At 41.2% G+C, this 23,571-nt stretch overlaps 1 protein-coding gene across 1 annotated transcript; it reads right to left on the bottom strand.

The window, feature by feature from the left end:
- Positions 1–16,239: 16,239 nt before the first annotated feature.
- Positions 16,240–22,101, bottom strand: LOC138752210 (leucine-rich repeat-containing protein 14B-like). The gene is made up of 2 exons (XM_069915200.1): positions 21,197–22,101; positions 16,240–17,660 (listed from the first exon to the last, which is right to left on the bottom strand). The coding sequence occupies exons 1-2, from the start codon at positions 22,099–22,101 to the stop codon at positions 17,015–17,017; spliced, it is 1,551 nt and encodes a 516-aa protein (XP_069771301.1). The 3' UTR covers positions 16,240–17,014.
- Between the last annotated feature and the right edge of the window lie 1,470 nt (positions 22,102–23,571).

Raw genomic sequence — 23,571 nt, 5'->3', positions numbered from 1 at the left:
CCACAACCCTTCATCAAGGCTGAGAGTACAGAGGGGTGATACCAAGTATCAAGAAGACAGAGAGAGTGGGAGGGGAGGGGTGGGGCAGGGTTTGTAGGCAACTGGTGATGGAAGATGGTCAGAGGCAGTTGACGAAGTGCCAGACAAAGGGAGAGAATGACAAGAGAAGCAAAGAGGGCAGGTGGAAGGTGGGAAACCTTTTCCACTTTGGTTCCATTCTCTTCCACCCACATTTTTCCTACTTCACTCTCTTCTTCCCTCCATCTGCCCCTCATTCTACCAATATTGTCCCTTTCTCCAGATTCCATCACTGACAGCATTTGTCTCCACTTACCACCCCTCCCCCACTTACCACCCCTCCCCCACTTACCACCCCTCCCCCACTTACCACCCCTCCCCCACTTACCACCCCTCCCCCACTTACCACCCCTCCCCCACTTACCACCCCTCCCCCACTTACCACCCCTCCCCCACTTACCACCCCTCCCCCACTTACCACCCCTCCCCCACTTACCACCCCTCCCCCACTTACCACCCCTCCCCCACTTACCACCCCTCCCCCACTTACCACCCCTCCCCCACTTACCACCCCTCCCCCACTTACCACCCCTCCCCCACTTACCACCCCTCCCCCACTTACCACCCCTCCCCCACTTACCACCCCTCCCCCACTTACCACCCCTCCCCCACTTACCACCCCTCCCCCACTTACCACCCCTCCCCCACTTACCACCCCTCCCCCACTTACCACCCCTCCCCCACTTACCACCCCTCCCCCACTTACCACCCCTCCCCCACTTACCACCCCTCCCCCACTTACCACCCCTCCCCCACTTACCACCCCTCCCCCACTTACCACCCCTCCCCCACTTACCACCCCTCCCCCACTTACCACCCCTCCCCCACTTACCACCCCTCCCCCACTTACCACCCCTCCCCCACTTACCACCCCTCCCCCACTTACCACCCCTCCCCCACTTACCACCCCTCCCCCACTTACCACCCCTCCCCCACTTACCACCCCTCCCCCACTTACCACCCCTCCCCCACTTACCACCCCTCCCCCACTTACCACCCCTCCCCCACTTACCACCCCTCCCCCACCCTGTCTGACCTCATCTTCCTCCGCCTGACCCCTCTGATAGCTTGGTGCATATACTAACTAACCTCTGTGTAAAAGGCTCCCTCAAATCCCTTTTAAATCTTTCCTCTTCACCTTAAATCTGTACCCTCTAATTTTAGATTCTCATACCCATGGAAAAAGATTATTACTATATTTCTTATTTATGCCACTTTGATTTTAGAAACTTCTATGATTGACCCTCAAATTCTTACACTCCAGGAGCCTATTCAGTATCTCCAGTCCTAGCAACATTCTCATGAATCATTTCCACAGCTTTTGTGACTTCATATCTCTCCTGTCACTAGGTGGCCAGAATTGTACACAAACTCCAAGTAAGGTCTCAATGACATCTTGTACAGGAGTCGATCAACTTCCCTGCTCCAGTACTCAATGCCCTAACTGATGAAGGCAAGCATGTCTTCTTCATCACCCTATCTGTGTGGGGCCACTCTCAATGGAATATGTAGATGAAGCCACATGTCTCTCTTTTCTACAGCACCCTCTAGGTCTCTACTTTTCACTGTGGAAATCCTGCACTGGTTTAACTTATCAAAATAACTCACCTATTATATAGTGCCCATTATATCTCTCTCTCACACACATAGCTCCATAGTGCTGTTCAACTAATAAAGTCCTTTTTGAAGTGTAATTACTTATGTTATGCAAGAAATGTAGTAAAGTTTAACATCAACTTCTTCACACAGAGTAGGAGGAATGTGGAACAAGCTGCCAGCAGAAGTGGTCAATTTTAAGAAAAATTGGATCAGGTACACGGAAAGGAGGGGTACGGTGGGAGATGGACTGGATGCAGGTCAGTGGGACTAGGCAGAATAATAGTGCGGCATAGACTAGAAGGGCTGAAGGGCCTGTTCCAATGGTTCCAAGTAATTAAATAAATAGGGAATTAAACGATAGCATTGGTAATGATGACCTAGAATTATCAGATGGTGGGAAAACTTCTGTAGCTCGCAAATACTCATTGAGAGAATGGAATCTGCCATCTTTGCCTGGCTCCATCTTCATCAGGACTCCAGTCCAAACATAATCAATTCTTCGTTTTTGCAATTTAACAACAATGACAATTGGATAGTTAATGCCAATTTATTACTGGTATCTACATCAATTAAAATAAAGAATAAAAATAATAGTTCTTCAATTGCTTTTAATGCTGGAATATTAGGAACAGTCACATCCAGACCAATGATTCCAGCATTTTACCCCACCTTATTGTGCCAGAACAGGACATGTACTCATAACCTTTTGACTCCAGACCAAAGTGTTCCCATTGAAAGAAGAGTACCCTTAAGAACCACATCAATGAAGTTTCCATCCAGGAGGTTTAAAAAAAAAGCAATGGCCCCCATTGGATAAAGAGTAGGTTTTTAACTCTTAAATAAACCTCTCAATCAACATTAGCAAATAGAGATCAGTTCTGAATATCAGAGAATTCTATTTCAATGTATTGGATCTGAAACTGACCATACAAAATGCTAAGAATAACATGACATTAAAAACAAAGTGAAAATGACAGCAAAGATTTGACAAACAATCCTCTTTCTTTTCAGCAGATGTAATGTAACCTTGCCAATGTTGTTATCAACTCCTAGTTATTTATTCCACAGTATAGAAGTCATGGAGCACCATTACTTTCAGTTTAAACTGCTCAACTGACTGCCTTCTCCACAGGACCAGGTCATGAACTAGATCGATGATTCAGTTGCTATAACAACTTTGCCGCTTGGTCACTGTGAACACAAAGACTGACACGCAGATAATTCTGCCCTGCAGTTTGAACCGCAAAAACACACGAGAGCACTGTATTTTTACAGATGTTGATTCTTCCTCATCGAGTGGCTGCAACAAATAAAAACTTTGTTGGCAGGTGATGAAGTTAATGCATTAATACTCGTGTGCTCTATTTCATACCTGCCTGAAATGCTTACTTAAAAATTACAAGGTTTTTTTTAAATTTAGACATAGACCACAGTAACAGACCCTTTTTGGTCCACAAGCCCATTCTGCCCAATTACTCCCAAATGGCCGACAACTCCGGTACATTTTGAACAGTGAGAGGAAACCAGAGAACCCAGAGGAACCCACACAGACACAGGGAGAACGTGCAAACTCCTTACAGTCAACGCCAGATTCGAACCCCGGTTGCTGGCGCTGTAACAGTGTTGCACTAACTGCTCAGTTGTCACTAAGTTATAGTGTTCTTAAAATGATTATTTTTTAGAAATTTAAAAACTAAAGCATCAAGCAAAGAGAAAAAAATGTGAACCATGCAACTATTCCTATAATCCCTTGCGAGAACAGGACCCGCATTTCTTGATCACTGAGAAGAGGGAAAGCAGGGGATGATGGAGCAGGTGGTGATATATCTCAGTATTGCTTTAATTTTCTTATAACTTTAGATTTCTACCAGTGTTTGTGGGAGCTCAAATGGTTTTTGCCATATGATATTAACATAAATATTCCCTCACTTACAGCTGCTGAGTTTGATCAGAAATAGTAACTTCATTCGAGTTTATCTTCTCAAAGGAAGGAATCAAACCACTTAATGACTGAGCTAATTGTGAATGTGCCAAGATTCAAACCACCAGCCCACAGTTCTGCATGACTCCAGATCACAGCAGGGTCGTCTGGGGGTCATTCATCAAGTACTGTTATCTTTTATGATTTAGCGTCTGATGTCAAAAATGTAGGGAGGCTTTGAACAAATCTCAAATCCATCTGTCTGCCCTTGATGGCAGGGTATGGTTTTGCACAATTATCAGTTTGTCAGTTTAGCAATCAAAGTGAACAACATAGCCCTATACTGACTTCTGGGTGGGTGGAAGTGAGATACCCTTTCTTCACACTGCATTTCATACTCATATTCAGAAAACTTGTTTGTTTCTGTGCCAGCTAAATTTTTTTTAATGTTTCACACCCAGCATCTGCAAGTCCTCAGCAGAGAGTAAGCAAATACAGAGAGAATCATTGATAATTTTAAGTACCAGTCCATGCCAAACGATAAACACATCCCGTGATATCAGGCCAATTTCAATTTTGTTTTGTACATGATCAAACAGACCTGAGTTTAATTCACTTGGTCACCTCACTAGAGATTCCAGAGATGAATGTCAACTCTTCCAGTCCTTTGTACTTGACTGTATACTCTCATTAAATTTGTCCTTATATGAGAATATAGATTTCTAAATATACACACATGTAATAAATTATTGAAAGCTGAGTGGGGACAAGAGCACACGTCTCTTCAAAATGTTAACGAGAATGCTGGGCTGACACCCAAGTGCTGGGTTTAATTTTGAATGTCTGTATTGTAATACAGATGGAGGACCAAAAAGATTCACAAGGCTGAACTGAGACTATATCTTTGCTGCAAAACAATAAGACATAAAACATACCATATTATCGTTTACAGCACAGAAACAGGCCATGTCGGCCCTTCAAGTCCGTACCGGTTCACTTGAACAACTCAACTAGCTCCTCCGCAACCTAGCTCACTAAGTTTTGACCATCAAGCAACCATTTATCTTAATCCCATTTTCTTCTTTCCAAATCCCCTCAGATTCACCACATGAGGCAATTTATAGCAGACATTTAACCAATCAACCTGCACTGCTTTTGGCTGTTGGGAAAATAAACCTTGAGCACCGAATGGAAATGAGTGCAGTCATGGGGAAAACATGAAAATGCCATCCAGACAGCTCCAGAGGTCATGGTTCAAGCTGGACTACTAGAGATGTGTGGCACAAACTCTAACTACCTCAGCTACCCTGCAACCCCTTCTATAATCTGCAACTCCAGAATAATTTATATCAACAACTGTTTCTGGTCCCAACTTTAATAAGTTGGTTTCTCTCTCCATAGATGTGGCCAATCCTGCTGAATATATCGAGGATTGTCTCTTTTCCTATTCATTTCCACCATTCTCACTATTTTTCTTTTGTATAGAAATGTTTCCACTTGTGGAGAAGATCAAAAATAAGAATTCATAAATGCAAGAGTATCCCCTCGGGTATTCAAGTAAAACATCTTTACGCTATGAATATACAGCATCCAACCACAATAACTTGTTGGAAGAATTAAAGTAAATCACAGTTTTACATCATTTCTACTTACAGTCCATGGTTTCAATATACATTCCTCATATCATGCAAGTCCTAGGCCATTCTGATTGTTGGAACTGCTTCAATGCTGTGAGAAAGGAAAACACTCCCATATAGCTCTCTGCCGATCCAGAGTTGCTGACTTTAGATTTGACCAATCAATTGTAGTTGGGTTTATTTGCATCATGGGTGAATTTCCTGGTGGCCATCTTTTACATGTTCTGACAGATGAGCCGTCCTCCTGATTATCCATTCTCTTCAAACAGTGTGGCCCAGGTGAGATATCTGTCTCTTTAACAATGATCTGACCTTCTGCATTGGCTCCCACCAAGATGGCTGGGGGTGGGGGGGGGGGGGGGGGAAGAAAGGAAGAAAGGAGAAGGGAAAGAATCTAGTTGTCTTTTATGGATAACAGATTAAGCACCCTGTAGACCTGATACCCTTCAGGGGACTACACCTGAGCCCAGAGAAAATGAACCTATACAAAATCACTGCACTGGTTCCCTCATTAACATATTCAATAGCTTTTGGTCTGCTTGAGGAAGCCGCAGAGAATGGCATAGAAACTCCAAATGTCAGGCCTCATTGTAATATTCTTTGGAAGGGATATACAGCTTCAATACAAATTAATTCCACTTATTTGTTTCACACTCCAAAAGGCAGGGGGGTAATTTCACTCCAGTCTGCAGGGACGTCAAGTAGAATCCTTATGGCTCAGCTTCAATGGTCAATGACATGCACTTTCTAACTGAACATTGGTCAGCTTAATCCAAGACATTCAAATAGATCTCCCTAGTTTGAGCCCAAGGACTGTTAATTAGAATGGGAGTATAACTATGAAGACAAATAGCTTTTACTCCATATTTATAATCAAAGAGGAAACAGTAATGCTGAAAAATTGAGAAGAAAATAGTCTGGTGAGCTGTAAGAAAAATATATTGAACCATTTTCATCAGACTCCCAGTATTGAGCACCCATTTCCTTGTAACCTCTGGACAACGTTCAAAAGAAGGGAGTAAAATAATGGAAACAAATAGCATAGTTGAGGTATATAACCCCAGAATACAAAAAGATATAATGGAGATAAAAATGAACTCTATCCAAGAACTTGCCCATCCAGTAGTGAAGATTTAAACTGCACTTAATCACTTGCAGTTGACTTAAATTAGTTTCTAAATTCCTGGCCTTAACATTTGATCACTTACAGCTGACTTCAACCTATTTTGTTCTCCTGGCTTCCTTAGTTAAATTTGTGTTTAAATTGGATCAACACAAATCCAACTTAAATAAGGAGGAAAACTTAACTTGGGAGATAATGTTGCTTTAGCAGTGGTTCTCAACCTTTTTCTTTCCACTTACTTACCACTTTAAGTATTCCCTATGTCATAGGTGCTCTGTGATTAGTAAAGGATTGCTTCAGGTGGTACGTGGATGGAAAGAAAAAGTTGAAATCCACTGTTTTAATTGTACCTAATTGACTCGTTATGTGCACAGTTTCATAACTCTAAAGGAAATGGCTCAATGACCATTTTTCTCAAGCAAAATATTTCACTAAATTAGGTCAAGAGCAGTGATTCTCAACCTTCCCTTCCCACTCACATACCACCTGATGCAATCCCTTATTAATCACAGAGCACAGATGGCATAGGGATTACTTCAAGTGGTATGTGAGTGGAAAGAAAAAGATAGAGAACCACTGCTTTAAAGTAAGGGAGGCACTTGTCTTACTGATTATACAGTCACATATTCTTGGGATCTATGTGTGTACGTGGCAGAACTGAAACATATTGACATATGGCCCTACTCTAATTGTGTGTGAACATAGATATGTTAGCTTTTAAAACTGCTTCAATGGCTGATTGGCATGCTGAGCCATGTTAGAGGAAAGCCAGAACAAACCATATTGAAGTCACGTGAGCATTATTCCTTCTCTTGAAGAGATTAATGAGCCTGTAACATTTTTATTGCAATCCACTAGCTTTGCAGTCGCTTTCATTTTTCACAATACTTACTTTTATTTCACATTTTAAAAATTAAATTAACTGTCATGGCAGCAATAGTTGAGTGCAGTAGCTTACAACAAATGCGACAGTACAGCAACACAAAATGTGCTTGCTTAAGATCATAAGGGACAGAATGGGGAGTTGGTCATGCAGTTCCTCAAGCCTGCTCTGCCATTTCTCTATTCAATACTGTCATGGCTTATCTGGTCATTGATTCAACTCCACTTATCCACCTGTTACCAATAATCTTTAATTCTATTATTCAGTAATCTATCTATTGCTTCATTGGGCAGAGAAATCCATAGATTCACTACTCCCTGGGGCAAGTAGTTCCTTCTTATCTGTCTTAAATCTACCCCCCAAATCTTGAAGCTACAATTAGTTCCAGTCTTGGTTTCCAGAAGATATCACTTTCCTGTTTCTATTTCATTCATAATTATATAGAAATGAGGATGTTACATTTTTCAAGACTTTGAGAACAACCTTTGAGATTTTCTTTGACTTCTTGAAAATCTCTTGCCCTGATAGTGCATAGATTAGGGCATTTCTTTCAGGGATCAATTGTCAGGTGCATAGACAACTTGGTCTTTGTAAAGCTGATTCAGAGTTATCAGAGCTTTGATGCCATAGATGTTGGCCTGAAAACTGAGTTTGTGTCTCAAGTTCTATTTTTATATTTTATATTTTTATCCTCTTAGGAGTTGGAAAATGTGATTGTGTTTCAATTCATTGACTGCCTCCTTGTGTATGTGATATCTGACAGGGAAGGATTAATTCAAACTGGGTTGATTTTATCCCTTTAACAAATCTGTAAGGTAGTATCACAAATTTGTTGATTTTAGCTGCTAAGTAACACAAGGGGGAAAATGAAATGAATTAAGGCAATGTTGCTCCTTAAGATCAAGTCAATTGTGCAGGCAAAGGAAGAAAGATGTTGACATTACCTTCAAAAGCTTCAAAAAGATCTCATCTTCTAATCATTTGACTCAATTTCTAATGCTACCAAATGTGTCTGCCGCAAATTACATGCATGGATGTGTTCAGAAATGGATGTCAGACAGAAGGCAGAGCTGATATACATTCCCAAATCATCAAACAGGATAATTTGCATAAAATTACCTTCACATGGCGTACAGAAACAGACCTCAGTCTAACAGTATTTATGCCCTGCATGGGTCCCTCCATCTTCCCTCGTTTATTGCTTTGCGCATAATCTCTTTTTTCTCCTGCTAGTGTTCATTGTGCAACATTTTGGCAAGTATGTTTGGTACAGCAGTGGGGAAAGGTTTAAACTAATTTGGCAGGGGTATGGGAACCAGAGTGATAGGGAAAAGGGTAGGGAAGATAAAGTAATGGCCAGAAAAAGTAAAATAGGAAAAGTAATGTTGGGAGAAGAAAGTAAAAAGTCAGACGGTGCAGTGAGTTTTCGGGTCAATGATAGTGTTAAGAAAATTACAAAGAAAAATAGTGGGCAGAAAAATCAAAAGAAAAGGTTACAGAAGTCGCTAGATATTAAAACGACAAAGAGCATAAGGGCACTTTATCTGAATGCCCGCAGTATTAGAAATAAGGTTAGTGAACTTGAAACGCAAATCGGTACCCATGCCTATGATTTGGTAGCCATCACGGAAACATGGATACAAGGTGACCCTAAATGGGAATTAAACTTTCAAGGGTATCAGGTGGTGCAAAGAGATAGACAGGATGGTAAGGGAGGTGGAGTTGCACTCTTAATCAAAGATGAACTCCAGGCAGTAGTGAGGAATGATATAAGATCTAAAGAGCATAATGTTGAGTCCATTTGGGTAGAGATAAAGAGTAACAAAGGGAAAAAATTATTGCTGGGTTTTATCTATCGCCCACCAAATAACAATAGTTTAGTGGCACAGGAAATAAATAGAGAGATAAGTGAGGCATGTAATAATGATACGGCAGTAGTCATGGGGGACTTTAACTTCCACATAGATTGGGAAAATCAAGTTGGTCGTGGGAGTCTAGAAGAGGACTTCATAGAATGCATCCGTGATAGCTTTCTTGACCAGCATGTTAAGGAACCCACATGAGAAAATGATCTCCTGGATCTCGTGTTGTGCAATGAGATAGGTAGAGTAAATGATGTAATAGTCAGAGACCATCTGGGAAATAGCGATCATAGTAGGATTGAATTTCTCATTCAGATGGAAGGGGAAATAGTTAGATCTAAAACTAATATATTATGCTTAAACAGGGGTGACTACCATAGGATGAGGGAAGAATTGGGCAGAGTGGACTGGGAGCACAGGCTAATTGATGAAACAGTTGAGGAACAGTGGAAGATTTTCAAAGAAATATTTTGTAATGCTCAACAAAAATATATTCCGGTCAGGAAAAAGGACAGCAAGAGAGGGAAAAATCAATCGTGGTTAACAAAGGAAATAAAGGAGAGTATAAAATTGAAGGCGCAGGTGTACAAAGCTGCAAAGAGCAGTGGGAAACGGGAAGATTGGGAAAACTTTAAGAGACAACAAGGGGTTACAAAGCGGGTAATAAGAAATGGGAAAAAGGATTATGAAAGTAAATTGGCACAAAATATAAAAACAGAAAGCAAAAAAAATTTTATACATATATAAAACGGAAGAGGGTGGCCAGAGTTAACATTGGACCTTTGGAGGATGAGAAAGGAAAACTGGTAGCAAAAAATGAGGAAATGGCCGAGGCATTAAACAAATATTTTGTGTCAGTCTTCACGGTGGAAAATACATCCAGCATGCCCAAGTGCGGAGTTAAGGATGCGAATGTTGGGGAGGGCCTTGATAAAATAGTTGTTACAAAGGAAATAGTGATGGAGAAACTAATGGGACTAAAGCCAGACAAATCACCTGGTCCTGATGATATGCATCCAAGGGTTCTGAAGGAAATGGCAGAAGTTATAGTTGATGCATTGGTGGTCATATACCAAAATTCTTTGGATTCTGAGCAGGTCCCGGCAGATTGGAAGACAGCAAATGTCACACCACTTTTTAAGAAGGGAGGCAGGCAGAAGACTGGAAATTATCGGCCAATTAGCTTGGCGTCTGTAGTTGGAAAAATGCTTGAAGCCGTCATTAAAGATGAAATAGTGAAACTTTTGGAACGTAAGGGTTCAATCAGGCAGACGCAGCATGGTTTTAGAAAGGCAAGATCTTGTTTGACAAACTTGTTAGGATTCTTTGAGGATATAATGGGTGCAGTTGATAGAGGAGAACAGGTTGATGTTGTATATTTGGATTTCCAGAAAGCATTTGATAAGGTGCCGCACAAGAGACGTCTCAGTAAGTTACAGGAAAGTGGAGTCCGGGGAAGTATATTGGCCTGGATTGAAAATTGGTTGTCTGACAGGAGACAGAGAGTCGGGATAAATGGGAGTTTTTCAGGTTGGCAGAGAGTGGTAAGTGGGGTGCCGCAGGGGTCGGTGTTAGGCCCACAACTGTTCATCACTTACATTGATGACTTGGAGGAGGGAACAAAATGTGGTGTAGCCAAGTTTGCGGATGACACCAAATTGAGTGGAAGAGCAAATTGTAATGAGGATGTGGAGAGTCTGCAGAGGGATATAGTTAAGCTGGATGAGTGGGCAAAGGTCTGGCAGATGGAGTACAATGTTAGTAAATGTGAGGTTATCCACTTTGGCAAGAAAAGTAAAAGAGCTGAATATTATTTAAAGGGTGAAAAGCTACACCATGCTGTTGTGCAGAGGGACTTGGGAGTGCTTGTGCATGAATCGCAAAAAGTTAGGTTGCAGGTGTAGCAGGTTATTAAGAAGGCAAATGGAATGTTGGCCTTCATCGCTAGAGGAATTGAATTCAGGAGTAGGGAGGTAATGTTGCAACTGTATAAGGTACTGGTGAGACCGCACCTGGAGTACTGTGTCCAGTTCTGGTCTCCATATTTGAGGAAGGATATACTGGCTTTGGAGACTGTCCAGAGGAGGTTTACTAGGTTGATCCCTGGGATGAAGGGGTTGACTTATGATGAAAGATTAAGTCGTCTAGGATTGTATTCACTTGAGTTCAGAAGAATGAGAGGAGATCTTATAGAAACATATAGGATTATGAAGGATATGGATAGGATAGATGTAGGAAGGTTTTTTGAGCTGGCCGGGGAAACTAAAATGAGAGGACACAGTCTCAAAATTCGGGGGAGTAGATTTAGGACAGAGATGAGGAAAAATAGTTTTTCCCAGAGAGTAGTGAATGTTTGGAATTCTCTAACCAGGGAAGTGGTTGAGGCTACCTCATTAAACATATTTAAAATTTGGTTAGATAAATTTTTACATGATAGAGGAATTAGGGGATATGGGGAGAAGGCAGGTAGGTGGAGTTAGGTCATAAATTAGATCAGCCATGATCGTATTGAATGGCGGAGCAGGCTCGATGGCCCATTTTTGGCCTACTCCTGTTCCTACTTCCTATGTTCCTATGTTCCTATCCCCATGTGTCTACCAGTGTTCTTGTCAGTCACTGCTTGACTGCCATTTCCAAATGCTAATTGGTGGAAGGAGTTGATCCTGCATTTCCCTTTTGTCTTTATATTTCATTTTGCTCTAACTTTCCCATCCCGTGAGCCTCTCTCATAATCTTAAAGCATACAATCAGGTTTGTCTTATTAAATAGCCGAAGCCCAAACATGTTCAAACATTCCTAATTATGCCACAGTTACCATACTTTTTAGCATTTGGAAACCTGTGGGGTAAATTCCTTCCTTCTTCATTCGATATTGCTATGCAAAGGCAGATTGTACATTTGCAACAGTCCCTCCACTTCAAAAATAATTCATTTTAGCTGCATCATTTTTGATCATTATTATGAAATTTGACAATATACAATAAGATCCAGATAAATAGCTTTCTCCCATCAATTTCATATTTTGGTAATTGTGCAGACTACAAGCATGTGCTATCAACATTCAGAAGAGAGAAAATGAGAAGAGTGAAAGAAAAGGTCAAATTTTAGCTCAAAGAGCTTTATATTAAAAATACCAAACAAGGTAATTTGCTGTACAATGCATTCCCACTCAGTACTTACTGGTGATTTGCCATTGACTGCCATGCATTCCCAATCAGCATTGCCTTGACTTTCTTTAATAATGGACATGTTGCACTAATGAGGGCTGTTGAACGAAGGCAGAATTAGTTTGCAATCAGAGGTTATTGTCAAAATCATAAGTGGGAACTTAATGTCAAAAAAGAATATATTAGCAGTTAATGAGGGGGCAACATGCTATAAAATATCAAATCAAAGGCATTTAAGACCAGAGTACTGCAGGCCCAAACTGACTAGCTGGGATCTGAGGTTGGATTTTGACATGTTCAATCATATCATTGCACAAGATGATTAAAGGTTATTTATTACTAGCTACACTCTCATGGGCTGTGGGATTTCATGTGTAAAAGAGTTTCTGCCAAACAATTAAAAGAAAATTTGCTGCATTTATATCACACATGCTTTCACCAGTCTTGCTTAAAATGTAAAGTTAGCAGATCTCCATACTATTATGTTTTTGCCCCTGCCACAGTGCTGAAGGTCCACTAAATTGCTTTATTATTGTAAAATAGGTTATCTACCCCTGCTTGTCCTTCCCCGTTTTTATCAGGATTACCATGCCATCCTCCTCAAATGCTCTCTACTGTCACCCAGCATGTAACTGGAGAATTATTGGTAATGGCTTTTCTTCACGCCCTCAGATTGTATTCCATTGTCTCCTAAATTCTGACCAGGTCACCTCTGATTTTACACCTCCATGACTCTATCCAAAAATGCAAAAATGCACAAATACAATATGACACGCAGCTGCACTTGGCCATCACCTCTCCTGATTATTCCTCTGCCTCCAAATTGCCAGCCTGTTGTCAGACATCAAAACAAAATGAGCACAGATCTCCTTCAACTAAACTCTGGAAAGTTCAAAGTCATCATCTCCATCACCTTCACAATCCCATTCCCTGAACCATGATTCTGTCCCTTTCCATGGCTACTAAATGAAAATGAATAGAAGCCATAGAACATTACAGCACAGAATCAGGCCTCTTTGGCCCTTCTAGTCTGTGCCGAATTTTTTTTTTTGCCTAGTCCTACTGACCTGCATCCAGTCCATTCCTCTCCCATCATGTACCTGTCTAAATTCTTCTTAAATGTTAAAATTGAGCCATGTTCACCACCTCAGCTGGCAGATCATTCCATACCCCAACCTCTCTCTGTATGAAGAAGTTTTTTCTCATGTTCCCCCTCAATTTTTCCCCTTTCACTCATAACCCATGTCCTCTGGTTTGTGTCTCATCTAACCTTAGTTGAAAAAGCCTGTCTAGATTTACGGTGTCTATCCCCCTCATAATTTTACATCCCTCCATCAAATCTCCCCTCATTCTTCTACACTCCAGGGAATAAAGTCCAAACCAGTTTAACCTTTCCCTGTAACTCAGTTCCTGAAGTCCGGGAAACATTCCAGTAAATCTTCTCTGAACTCTTTCTATCTTATTGATATATTTCCTGTGGTTAGGTGGCCAAAACTGCACACAACACTCCAAATTTGGCCTCATCAATGTCTTATTCAACTTTACCATAACATCCCAGCTCCTGTACTCAATACTTTGATTTAAGAAGGGCAATATGCCAAAAGCTCTCTTTACAACCCTATCCATCTGTGATGCCATTTTCAGGGAATTATGTATCTGTATTCCCAGATCCCTCGATCCTCTGTTCCTGGCATTGATCACTGAGGCACACTACTAGTCACAGGCCTTCAGTCTGAGAAGCAATCATCCACCACTACTCTCTGGCTTCACCCAACCAGCATTGCCAAACCAGTTCACGACTTCACCATGAATACCTAGCATCTTATCCTTCCTGACTAACCTCCCATGTGGGACCTTGTAAAAGTCCTTACTAAAGTCCATGTAGACAATATCCACAGCTTTTCCTTCATCAACTTTCCTGGTAACCTCCTTGAAAAACTCTATAAGATTAGTTAAATATGACCTACTATGCACAAAGCCATGTTGACTATCCCTAATCAGTTTCTGGTTATTTAAATAATTGTATATCTGATCTCTTAGAACACTTTCAAATAATTTACCTATTACTGACGTCAGCTCAGTGTCCTGTAATTTCCTGGGTTACTTTTGGAGCCTTTTTTAAACAATGGAACAACTTGAGCTACCCTCCAACCCTCTGGCACAACACGTGTGGCTAAGAACATTTTAAATATTTCTCCACTAGCCTTCCTTAAGGTCCAATGGAATATCCAAGGCTCTGAGGATTTATCCACCCTTATTTGCTTTAAGACACCAGGAACTTCCTCCATCTTAATCTGTATAAATTGACCAGAACAGCACGGGCAATCCTTCCCACAAGGATATTAGTCCCCTTCCAGTTCAGATGCAAACCATCCTGTCAGAACAGGTCCCACCTTCCTTGGAAGAGAGCCCAATGATCCATAAACCTGAAGCTCTCCCTCCTACACCATGTCTTTAACTATATGATAAGCTGCATTATCCTCCTATATATAACCTCACTAGCATGTGGCACAGGGTAGCAATCCTGAGATCACAACCTTGAAAGTCCTGTCCTTCAACCTAGTGCCTAACTCCATGAACTCTCCTGGCAGGACCTCCTCACCCTTCTTATTTACGTCATTGGTCCCTATATGGACCATGACATTTGGCTGCTTCACCCTCCCTCCTGAAAAATGCCGTGAACTCTATCTGTGATATCTTGAACCCTGGCATCCGTGAGGCAATGTACCATCTGGGATATTCAATCTCTTCCAAAGAACCTCTTATGTGTCCCTCTAACTATGGAATCCCCTATCACTACAGCTCACTTCTTCTTCCTTTCTTTCTTAGTCATAGGATCAGACTCCATGACAAAGTGGCATGTTGTGGCTTGTGCCTGGTAGGGCCTCCCACTCCCAAGAGTATCCAAAATGGTATACTTGTTACTGAGGGGAATGGCCACAGGGGTGCCCTTCATAGGCTGTCTGTTCCCTTTCCCTCTCCTGACAGCCACTCCTCACACCTCACTCCAGCGCCTCACTCCCCGGGTGGGGGGTGGGGGGTGGTTGGGTAGTGTGCATGTGTGTTATGAGTGAGAAAACAGATTCGATGGTTCTCAAAAGCGGTTTTGTAGTAAATGATTTTATTTACAAAAGATGGGCATGGGAAAATGGTAAGGGGGATAACACATGCAGAGTTTATAGCAAGCGTGGGAAAGGGGTAGTGGCAATAAAACACATACGAGTGTGGCAAAGTTGAACCCTAACCCTAACACAAACCCTAGATTTAACACTAGATCTGCAAGGTTGTGAGCAAGATGGTCTGTGTGTTTCTCCTCAATTTGAACAGTCTTAAGGCCACTACCCCACTCACCCACCAGCCTCCAATTATACGTAGCGGTGATTAGTAAGGAATTGCTTAAGGTGGTATGTGAGTGCAAAGAAAAATATTGAAATCCACTTCTTTCGAGCAATAGTGGCAGTAGATTTTCCCACATTCTTCTATAAATTGTGTGCGTGTTTTATTAAATTGTGTGTATTTTCCCATGTTCTTTTATAGATTGTGCATGTATGTCTCATTAAATTGTGCACCTTTTTCCACCCTTTTATACATTGTGTGCATGTGTTTTATTCCTGCTATGATTTCCCACACTCTTCTAGTAATTGTGTATTAATAAAAGTAACACTTGATAGCAAACCCTTGTGTCCAGACTCATCTCACATGGACATCAACACAACAATGACCAGTGCAGGGACCGACAGAGTTACTGTCAGCATTACTCATTATTATCACCCTAATTTCATACTGGCATACAAGACGTGGGGAATATTTTTAAGCCATTTTTTGGGAAAAAAACAAGTTGGTTGAAATGCCATCAAATACGGCTTGCTGTGTAAAAAGATGCACTGACCCAGAAAAATGCAGGCTTTGTTCGTTTGACCAATGCTGGCATATCGGAGGCTCTTCTTAGTGGAAAAATCACACGAATGCTGTGTAAAAAAACATTTATTTTGCTTTTTCCATTCCCTGCCTCTTTAAGAATCACCCATGCATACAAGAACATCATCAGCGCATCACTAATGGGATAGACATACTGGAACGCCCATTCACATAGGAGCTGACTCAAACTGGATCAGCAATGATACCCCCTCTCTAGGTGACTTGGTTCGGGAGCATTCACATTGGTACATGAACTAATAAATTGCCAGTTAAGTACTGGGTTCAAGTGCTAATGTGAAAGGGGCCATAGATTGGTTGACTTACTCCATTTTGTTGTCCTCAACCTGACCCTCCATTTCCAGCCACTGAAGTTAGCCAATCAGATTTAACTCTCATCTCAATGGTCCCCGCATTGCGCAAGAAAGGATAAAAGGGGAACGCTATCTAGTTAAGCATTGACAAAGCCCACTATCTTTCACAATCAATAAGAATGCCAAGTAAGAATAAAATCCAAGTGATTTATTCCTTCATTAGTGAGTGAGAGACCACCCTGGAAGATGTCCCTCTCCATAGATTTGTACGTTGTTAGCTAATTTCAGTTAAGTGGTGCTAATGAAGGACCAGGTTAGAGACAAGACAATTGATTATCTGAGCTTTGTTTTATATTCCAGTAATATTTTTTTCCCTTGTTCAAATATATACATTCACTTCTGGGAGTTAACTACTGCAAGCCTTTCCGACACTACATTTTTAGTTAAATCAAAGAAAAAAAACCTCTCCTTTCAAAAATTATCATGTTTTACCATTTCACTGTATCTCTTTTGTGTTAATCCTCTTCATTCAAAGTTGTTAAAATGTTGGAAATAGTATCTTTGAATGACTGAATCATTACAACACTAATCTCATTGCTGGTTTCTTGAATGTGGGGATCAAAACTGCCAAAGAGTGGAGTTGACACAACAATATCATTGCGACTGGCCTGCGCCAATATTACCATCAATTCATGGTTTACCTCCTCGAACCTCTCTCTGTCATATTTCACCAGGTTTTCATCTGGTAGTGGATAAGTATAGGATGCTGGATAGCAGTCCCTTGGGACCGGAATCTCGACTTTACAAAGCAGAGGGAGCTCAGTAAACATTTCAAAAATGCGACAAAGGGATCGTGATGTGAGTGGGTTTGCGAAGAACCTGAACTCTTTTAACTTCTTACAAGGCTCTATGGCCAAGATCAACAGATTGATGTGTTCATCACTGATGTTGCACTCCTCCAGGGTTAAGCTCGTCAGAGTGCAAGACGCCCGGGTGAGCAGCTTGAAGAAGGTTGAAGGGAAGAACTCAGCCACGCTATGGCCACTCAAATCCAGCACTTCCAGGTATTCAGCATGCAGACTGTTGGCCAGATATGCCATGTCTGCGTGATTCAGAGAGCAACTGGACACATCCAGGGCCTGCAGAGGAGTTTTTAACGGACTGTGAAGATATAAAAAAAAAGTGCATCATATTTCAAAATAGCATGAGACCTTCTGATGCATGTTCCACTATTTCAAGATGACCCTCACTCTGTCAATGGCACTGAGATACTTATGTACAGTCACCAATGTATTTAGCTTGCACACAAGAAGATCTCAATCCATAATACGATAAATTGTCGAGGAATCCTATTTGTGAAATTGTTGCAGGATAGATATTGGTCAGAACAGAGAGAACCTCTAGTTTTCCTTGAAACAGCATTAAGAGATTTCTAATGTTCATCTGAGAATCAGATGGGGCTGGCAGGCTTGAATTAGAAGGAGAATCAGGATAGACAAGGACTTTCCTCCTTGTGCAGAGGAGGTTGAAAGGGGACTTTACAGAGCCGCCATTCTCAACCATTTTTTAGCTATGGCTTCCCTAGGACTCTGTTCAGAGTTTATGGGACCCCTGTGAAGCAGTCAAGTTTTGGTTTCTTCCGTATTTCTCTCCTACCGATTACATTCTAAAAACTTAAAATATTTATGTTACATGAGGTGAAAAGAAAACAAGACTCTTACTTAAATGTGCTGTGGCCCCCAATGAGAGTCGCAGAGCCCTCATTGACAATGGCTATTATATAGGGTTACCAAATAATGAGGACAAGGATAGGTAATTAGTCATCATCTTTTTCTCAGAAAGATTTAAAAGGGCAAAACACAACTTGCCTGAGGAACTCAGTAGGTCAAACAGTGGGTTTGAATGGTTGATGTTTTGAGCCAAAACCCTACATTGAGACTGGTGCTTTCTGAGCCCCTCACTCACTGCTCCTTCTCTCAACATGGCTTCCCCTCTATTGTGGTCAATAGATCCATCTCCCATATTTCCTCCATCTCCCGAAGATCTGTCCTTAACCCACATCCCTCAAAACAGGACAGGGAGAGGGTTCCTCTTGTTCTCACCTTTCACCTCACTAACCTCAGCACATCATCCTCCGTCTTCAGTCTCGATAAAGGATTTTGGCTCAAAATGTTGACCATTCTTTCTCTCCCACTGTTGCTGCTTGACACACTGAGTTCTCCCAGCAGATTGTGTTTAGCTTCAGATTCCAGCATCTGCAGACTCCCGTGTGTCTTCAAGATCTTATGGGGACCTGAATGGCACCTTTTCTTCATACAGCAATTGGTGGGTACAGATGGGTTCATTGTCATTTTTACATTTAAAAGATAGCTAGGCAGATATGTAGATAAAAACTAATTTCCATGCTGCAAAACTGTACAATGATGACTTAATAGGAAGCATGACTCTGTATGAGTTGCAGAGGCTGTGGGAGCGCTGGAGGTGAATCCATGGACACTCAGCAACTCTAAGGGGACTTGCTTTTGCTTCTCTTTCTCTCATACTGTAAGGAGCATCAGGCATTACTAATGTTGACTCTTTGACTTATGGCAAGCAAAAGTTAAAGTATATCATGCATGTTAAAATTTCAATGCATTACAGTAAAACCCCTATGGAGTCGCCAGATAAGTGTATCTTCCAATTGCTTGATATTTATTCTTATAATGCCTCACTAATATGCCTACATTAAGAATAAACAGTTTAAAAGACAAAAATACTATATTGTACTTACACTAAACAAACTTCACTTGCATGAATATATAAACCTTAAAGAATTTCACTTTATTTTCAGTCACATTTTTTGAAAAGCTTTAATTGTCGCTGCATCTATAGGGTTCTCTGCCTCCAAGGAGTTTCCCGAAAGACGAAAACAAATTTAGATAACTTATTACTTCTCCAAGTTACAGATAAAGCCTCTGACTGGAGAAACTTTTACGAAGCAGGGATGAGGAGACACTTTAAGAGAGTCACCCCAAAGGTGAGCGGCTTCAACCAGCTCCTCATCCTGGGTGATGCCATTGCTGTTTCACACAACTTTGTTCTAACAGCTGCTATGAGCAAAGCGCGGGCAAGGCCCTCCACTGGCTGAATATTTGCTCCCATCTTCACTAGAGATTCATGAGTACTTCAGAGAACATTTACTTTTACAATTATAAATCTACACATTTTTACCTATAACTTTTTTTTAATTTATTTTCTTTTTCTTTTTAATCTTTTATTTAATCAACATATACATGATAATAATATCAAAAAATAACAAATCACAATATTACCCCATTGTACCAACCTCCATCACCAGCCCTCACAAACCATTCCAGGCAGCCACCACTTTCTATGTCATAAAAAAGTACCGCTTATATCTCCCCTAAACTTTCCTCCACTCACCTTAAACCAATGTCATCTGGTATTTGCTATTGTCACCCCAGAGAAAACATGCTGGCTGTTCACCCTATTTAAGCCCCTCATGATCTTCTATACCTCTTAAGTCACCTTTCACCTTTCATGGGTTCGAAGAGAAAAGCCCTTGCTTTGTCAATCTTGCTTCATAATCTTGCTCCAATCCAGGCAACATCCTGGTTAATCTCCTCTGCACCCTTTCCAAAGTGTCTACAGCTTTCCTATAATGAAGTGACCAGAACTGAACAAAATAATCCAAGTGTGGTGTAACCAGAGTTTATAGAGCTGAAACACTATCTCATGGTTCTTTAACTTAATCCCATGACTACTGAAGGCTAATACACCATATGCCTTCTTAACCACTGCATCAACTTGTGTGGTAATCTTCTGTTGACATCCTGGAGAGAATTTCCTTGCCTCATGTGGAATGAGCTATTTTTACAGCTCCTCTGTGATTATAAACCCTTGGGATCTTTTAAGATTTATCCATTTAATTCAAAAGATGGTGTCTTCCACAATGCAATACTTCCTCATGTCCTCACTACAGGTTAGTGCTCAAACACTGGCCTGGTGTTAGCGTGGTCAACTCACAGAGGTCTGACAATTCACCAATGTAAGTATCTTCCTTGTTGTAAGTCAAATATTCTCTTCTCATTTCTATGTTTTCCAAATAATCATTGCTGTCCATAGTGTGATAGTAGCAGAAGGGCTTATTTTAAAAGATAATGTGACAAGCAGCTTTGTGCTTTTGTTTCAGTTGAGTTTATATTGGGCACTAGATTGTAGCAGTTGTAGGATTTCTCTGGACAAAAACAGAAACAAAATGAAACCAAAGAGACGAAGGAAAATAATGGTCTGGAAAATATCTCTCTGTGGTTCCCTCAAATAGCAAAAGGAAGATGACAGAATAAGAAAAAACTCTGAAACCTATTCAGCCATGGATCTAGCACTGCATCCAAGTGGAACCATCCCATCAGTATCATTCCCTGGCTTTTGTTAATGATTCCCTCTTTAGTAACCAATTCCACTTTGGAGACACTAATCAATTCTGTTTCCACTATTTTACGGGCAGTGAATCCAAAATTACTCTCTGTGAAAGAATGCATTTCTTCAAATTCCCATGGTGTCCTTTTCTCCAAACTTTCAAATTATGTCCAGTGGCTTTAAAGCAATCTGCTACTGGATACAGTTTCCCCCTTTTTACCCCATATAAACCAATCATAACGCTGTGCTCCAAAATTTTAAATGTTATCCAAACATACCTGAGTATCTTACGTATTCGCCCGGTTAGAATGGAAAACCCCACACTCAGTTCTGTGAGGAATTTCATCTCACTCAGCATCTCACCAATTCTCACCAACAAAGATTCATCCTCTGGCGTAAATCTACGCACGTCTATGGTTCTTGCTGGGAGTGTCAGCGATCTGAGCTGTGGGAATGCAACTTGGCTCAGGAGGAATTCAAAATGCTCCATTTCCAGATGAATATTGTGGACTAACTCCAACTTCTGCAGAGTTTCAGGCTTGACCAGTTTGATAATGTAAAAGACTTTCCTCAAAGTCAAGCTGTCAGCCCTGAATTCTACACATCTGATCTTCAGTGGGCACTGCCTCCTCAACAACAAGGCCTCAACCACTGTTTCATAATTCCGCTGTGTCACAAACATGCTCATTAAAACCTCAATTGAAATATTTGAAACCAAACTGCTGAGCTGATTGGCCTCTATCTCCACTAGCAAGTCAAAACAGGTCCTTGCCATCAGCTCAGTTCTTCTCCACCTCCCCAAAGTTTTGCCACAATTGCAAGTCTGAAATTCCATGTCGATGAGGCCTGTAAAATCAAATACTTTGAGTCTCTTTGAATATGTCTCTGAACTGTGTAAAACGTAGTTCCTCAGCCCTGTCAGACATGCTTGCAGGCATAGTTGACACGTCCTGTTGCAGAGATTTTCCTCACAGTCCGGTGTTTTCCCCAGGAGTTGGCGAATGCTGAATTCTGCCAATGGCCAATGTTCTACTAAGTCACTGATCACTGTGGCCTGTTCCAGCAAGTAGCTTGCCTTGAAGAGCAAGGGGTACAGATTTTGTGCAACACTTGCAATGCTTTTCTGGGCGATCTGGGCATTTGATACCAGGGCTTGGGCAGAGATGAATCGCAGGGTCTTCATTATTCTTCAGTTCTGTCAAGTTGCAGCTCTCTGTATTTACCCCCGTGTAGTGTGTGACGTTCTCAGCGACGCGCTCACGTTCAGTGCCATCTATTTTTAGGAGCAGGCCACAGTCTCAGCTGCTCTCTCCTCAATAGGAAGCACTAATCATGTGGTTAAACCCACATCTATTTTCATACCAGACAAGTCAGAAGAGCGATTGCATTCTCCTGGAAACTGTATCCCAAAGGTCAAAGTGATCAAATCAATACTGCCATCAATTTTCCACAACCATTATTCCATCAAATGCTTTTTCTTTGCTATCAACATGTTGCACAGCAGCCGAAATGAAATCGAGATTGAAAACTCTGTGTGAGTTAAAGTCTAGTGGCATGATGTCAAGATTTTTAAAAAAGCCTCTCTCTCAATGCCCGTAAGACAAAGGTAATGCTCATTAACTTTAGGAGGGGGGTCAGAGACCCCACCCCAGTCCACATTAATGGTGCTGAAATCAAAAGTTTAGATAGCTTCAAGTTCTTAAGAATAAATATCTCTAGTGAACTAATAAAATTTAGCCTGTCCCATTTTCCCCCCAACTTGGACAAGTATGCCACTGAAAGCATTCTTGCTGGATGCAATGGAGGCTGTTCTGCTTACCACCATAAGAAGCAACAGAAGGTATTGAATACAGGCCAGAATATTCATACCATGGAGTCCTCCTGCATCTCCCACTGCCTAGGAAAGGCAGCCTACCTACTGAAAGACCCATCACACCCTGGAGAGACTTCCTGCTCCCTCCTGTCAGTGGGGAGGGGCTGATGAGTGTGAAAGCATGCATCAACAGACTTGACAGACAACTTCTACCCTCCAGCCTCTAGCTCCTTTAATGCACCCCATGACAGTGTGATCATGCTGTCCTTGCTTGATGCTAAATAATCTTCCTATCATCATAATCTGACACTGTAATTGTGTTCGTTATGCGACTGTATGAATGTTAGAGATAACCTTTTAGTTCATAGCGGAAGAACCTTTCTCACATACTAGGTATTTTGTGACAAATAAAATTAAACTATATAACATTTATATAGCATCCCTAATATAAGTTTCATGCTGTAACCAAGACAATTGATGCTAAGCCATATGAGATGTCAGGAAGATTAATCAACATCTTGGACACAAACATTGGGTATCAAGAATAATGTTGAAATAATGATTATTTTACTTCCACCCTCTATGAGTCCATATACATGGAATGGAGTGCTTTCATTCGTTTGACATTCTGCCCTGAATCAGAGATGTATTCCGCTCAAATTTGGGAAAACTGAAACCAATCGCTTTGTTTCCCAATGCAGGTCTTATTTCCTGGCAAGTAGCTTATGGCACCTGCCTAAGGCAAAGTCAAACTGTTTGCAACCTTGGTTTTGTGCTTGGCACTGAGCTGAGCATTGAAACACTAATCCATACTACCACCTCTACCATAGCTTCAACCCT

The sequence above is a fragment of the Narcine bancroftii genome, chromosome 1 (genome assembly GCF_036971445.1).
Source record: "Narcine bancroftii isolate sNarBan1 chromosome 1, sNarBan1.hap1, whole genome shotgun sequence".
Lineage (NCBI taxonomy): Eukaryota > Metazoa > Chordata > Chondrichthyes > Torpediniformes > Narcinidae > Narcine > Narcine bancroftii.
The sequence above is the reverse complement of the archived record's forward strand: the minus strand, read 5'-3'. Positions and strand labels throughout refer to the sequence as shown.

Coding starts and splice junctions, on each gene's coding strand:
- LOC138752210 (XM_069915200.1), bottom strand. CDS start 22,101: ATGAAGACCCTGCGATTCATCTCTGCCCAAGCCCTGGTATCAAATGCC. Junction 17,661..21,196: donor CGAATACGTAAGATACTCAG/GTATGTTTGGAT, acceptor ATATCTTCACAG/TCCGTTAAAAACTCCTCTGC.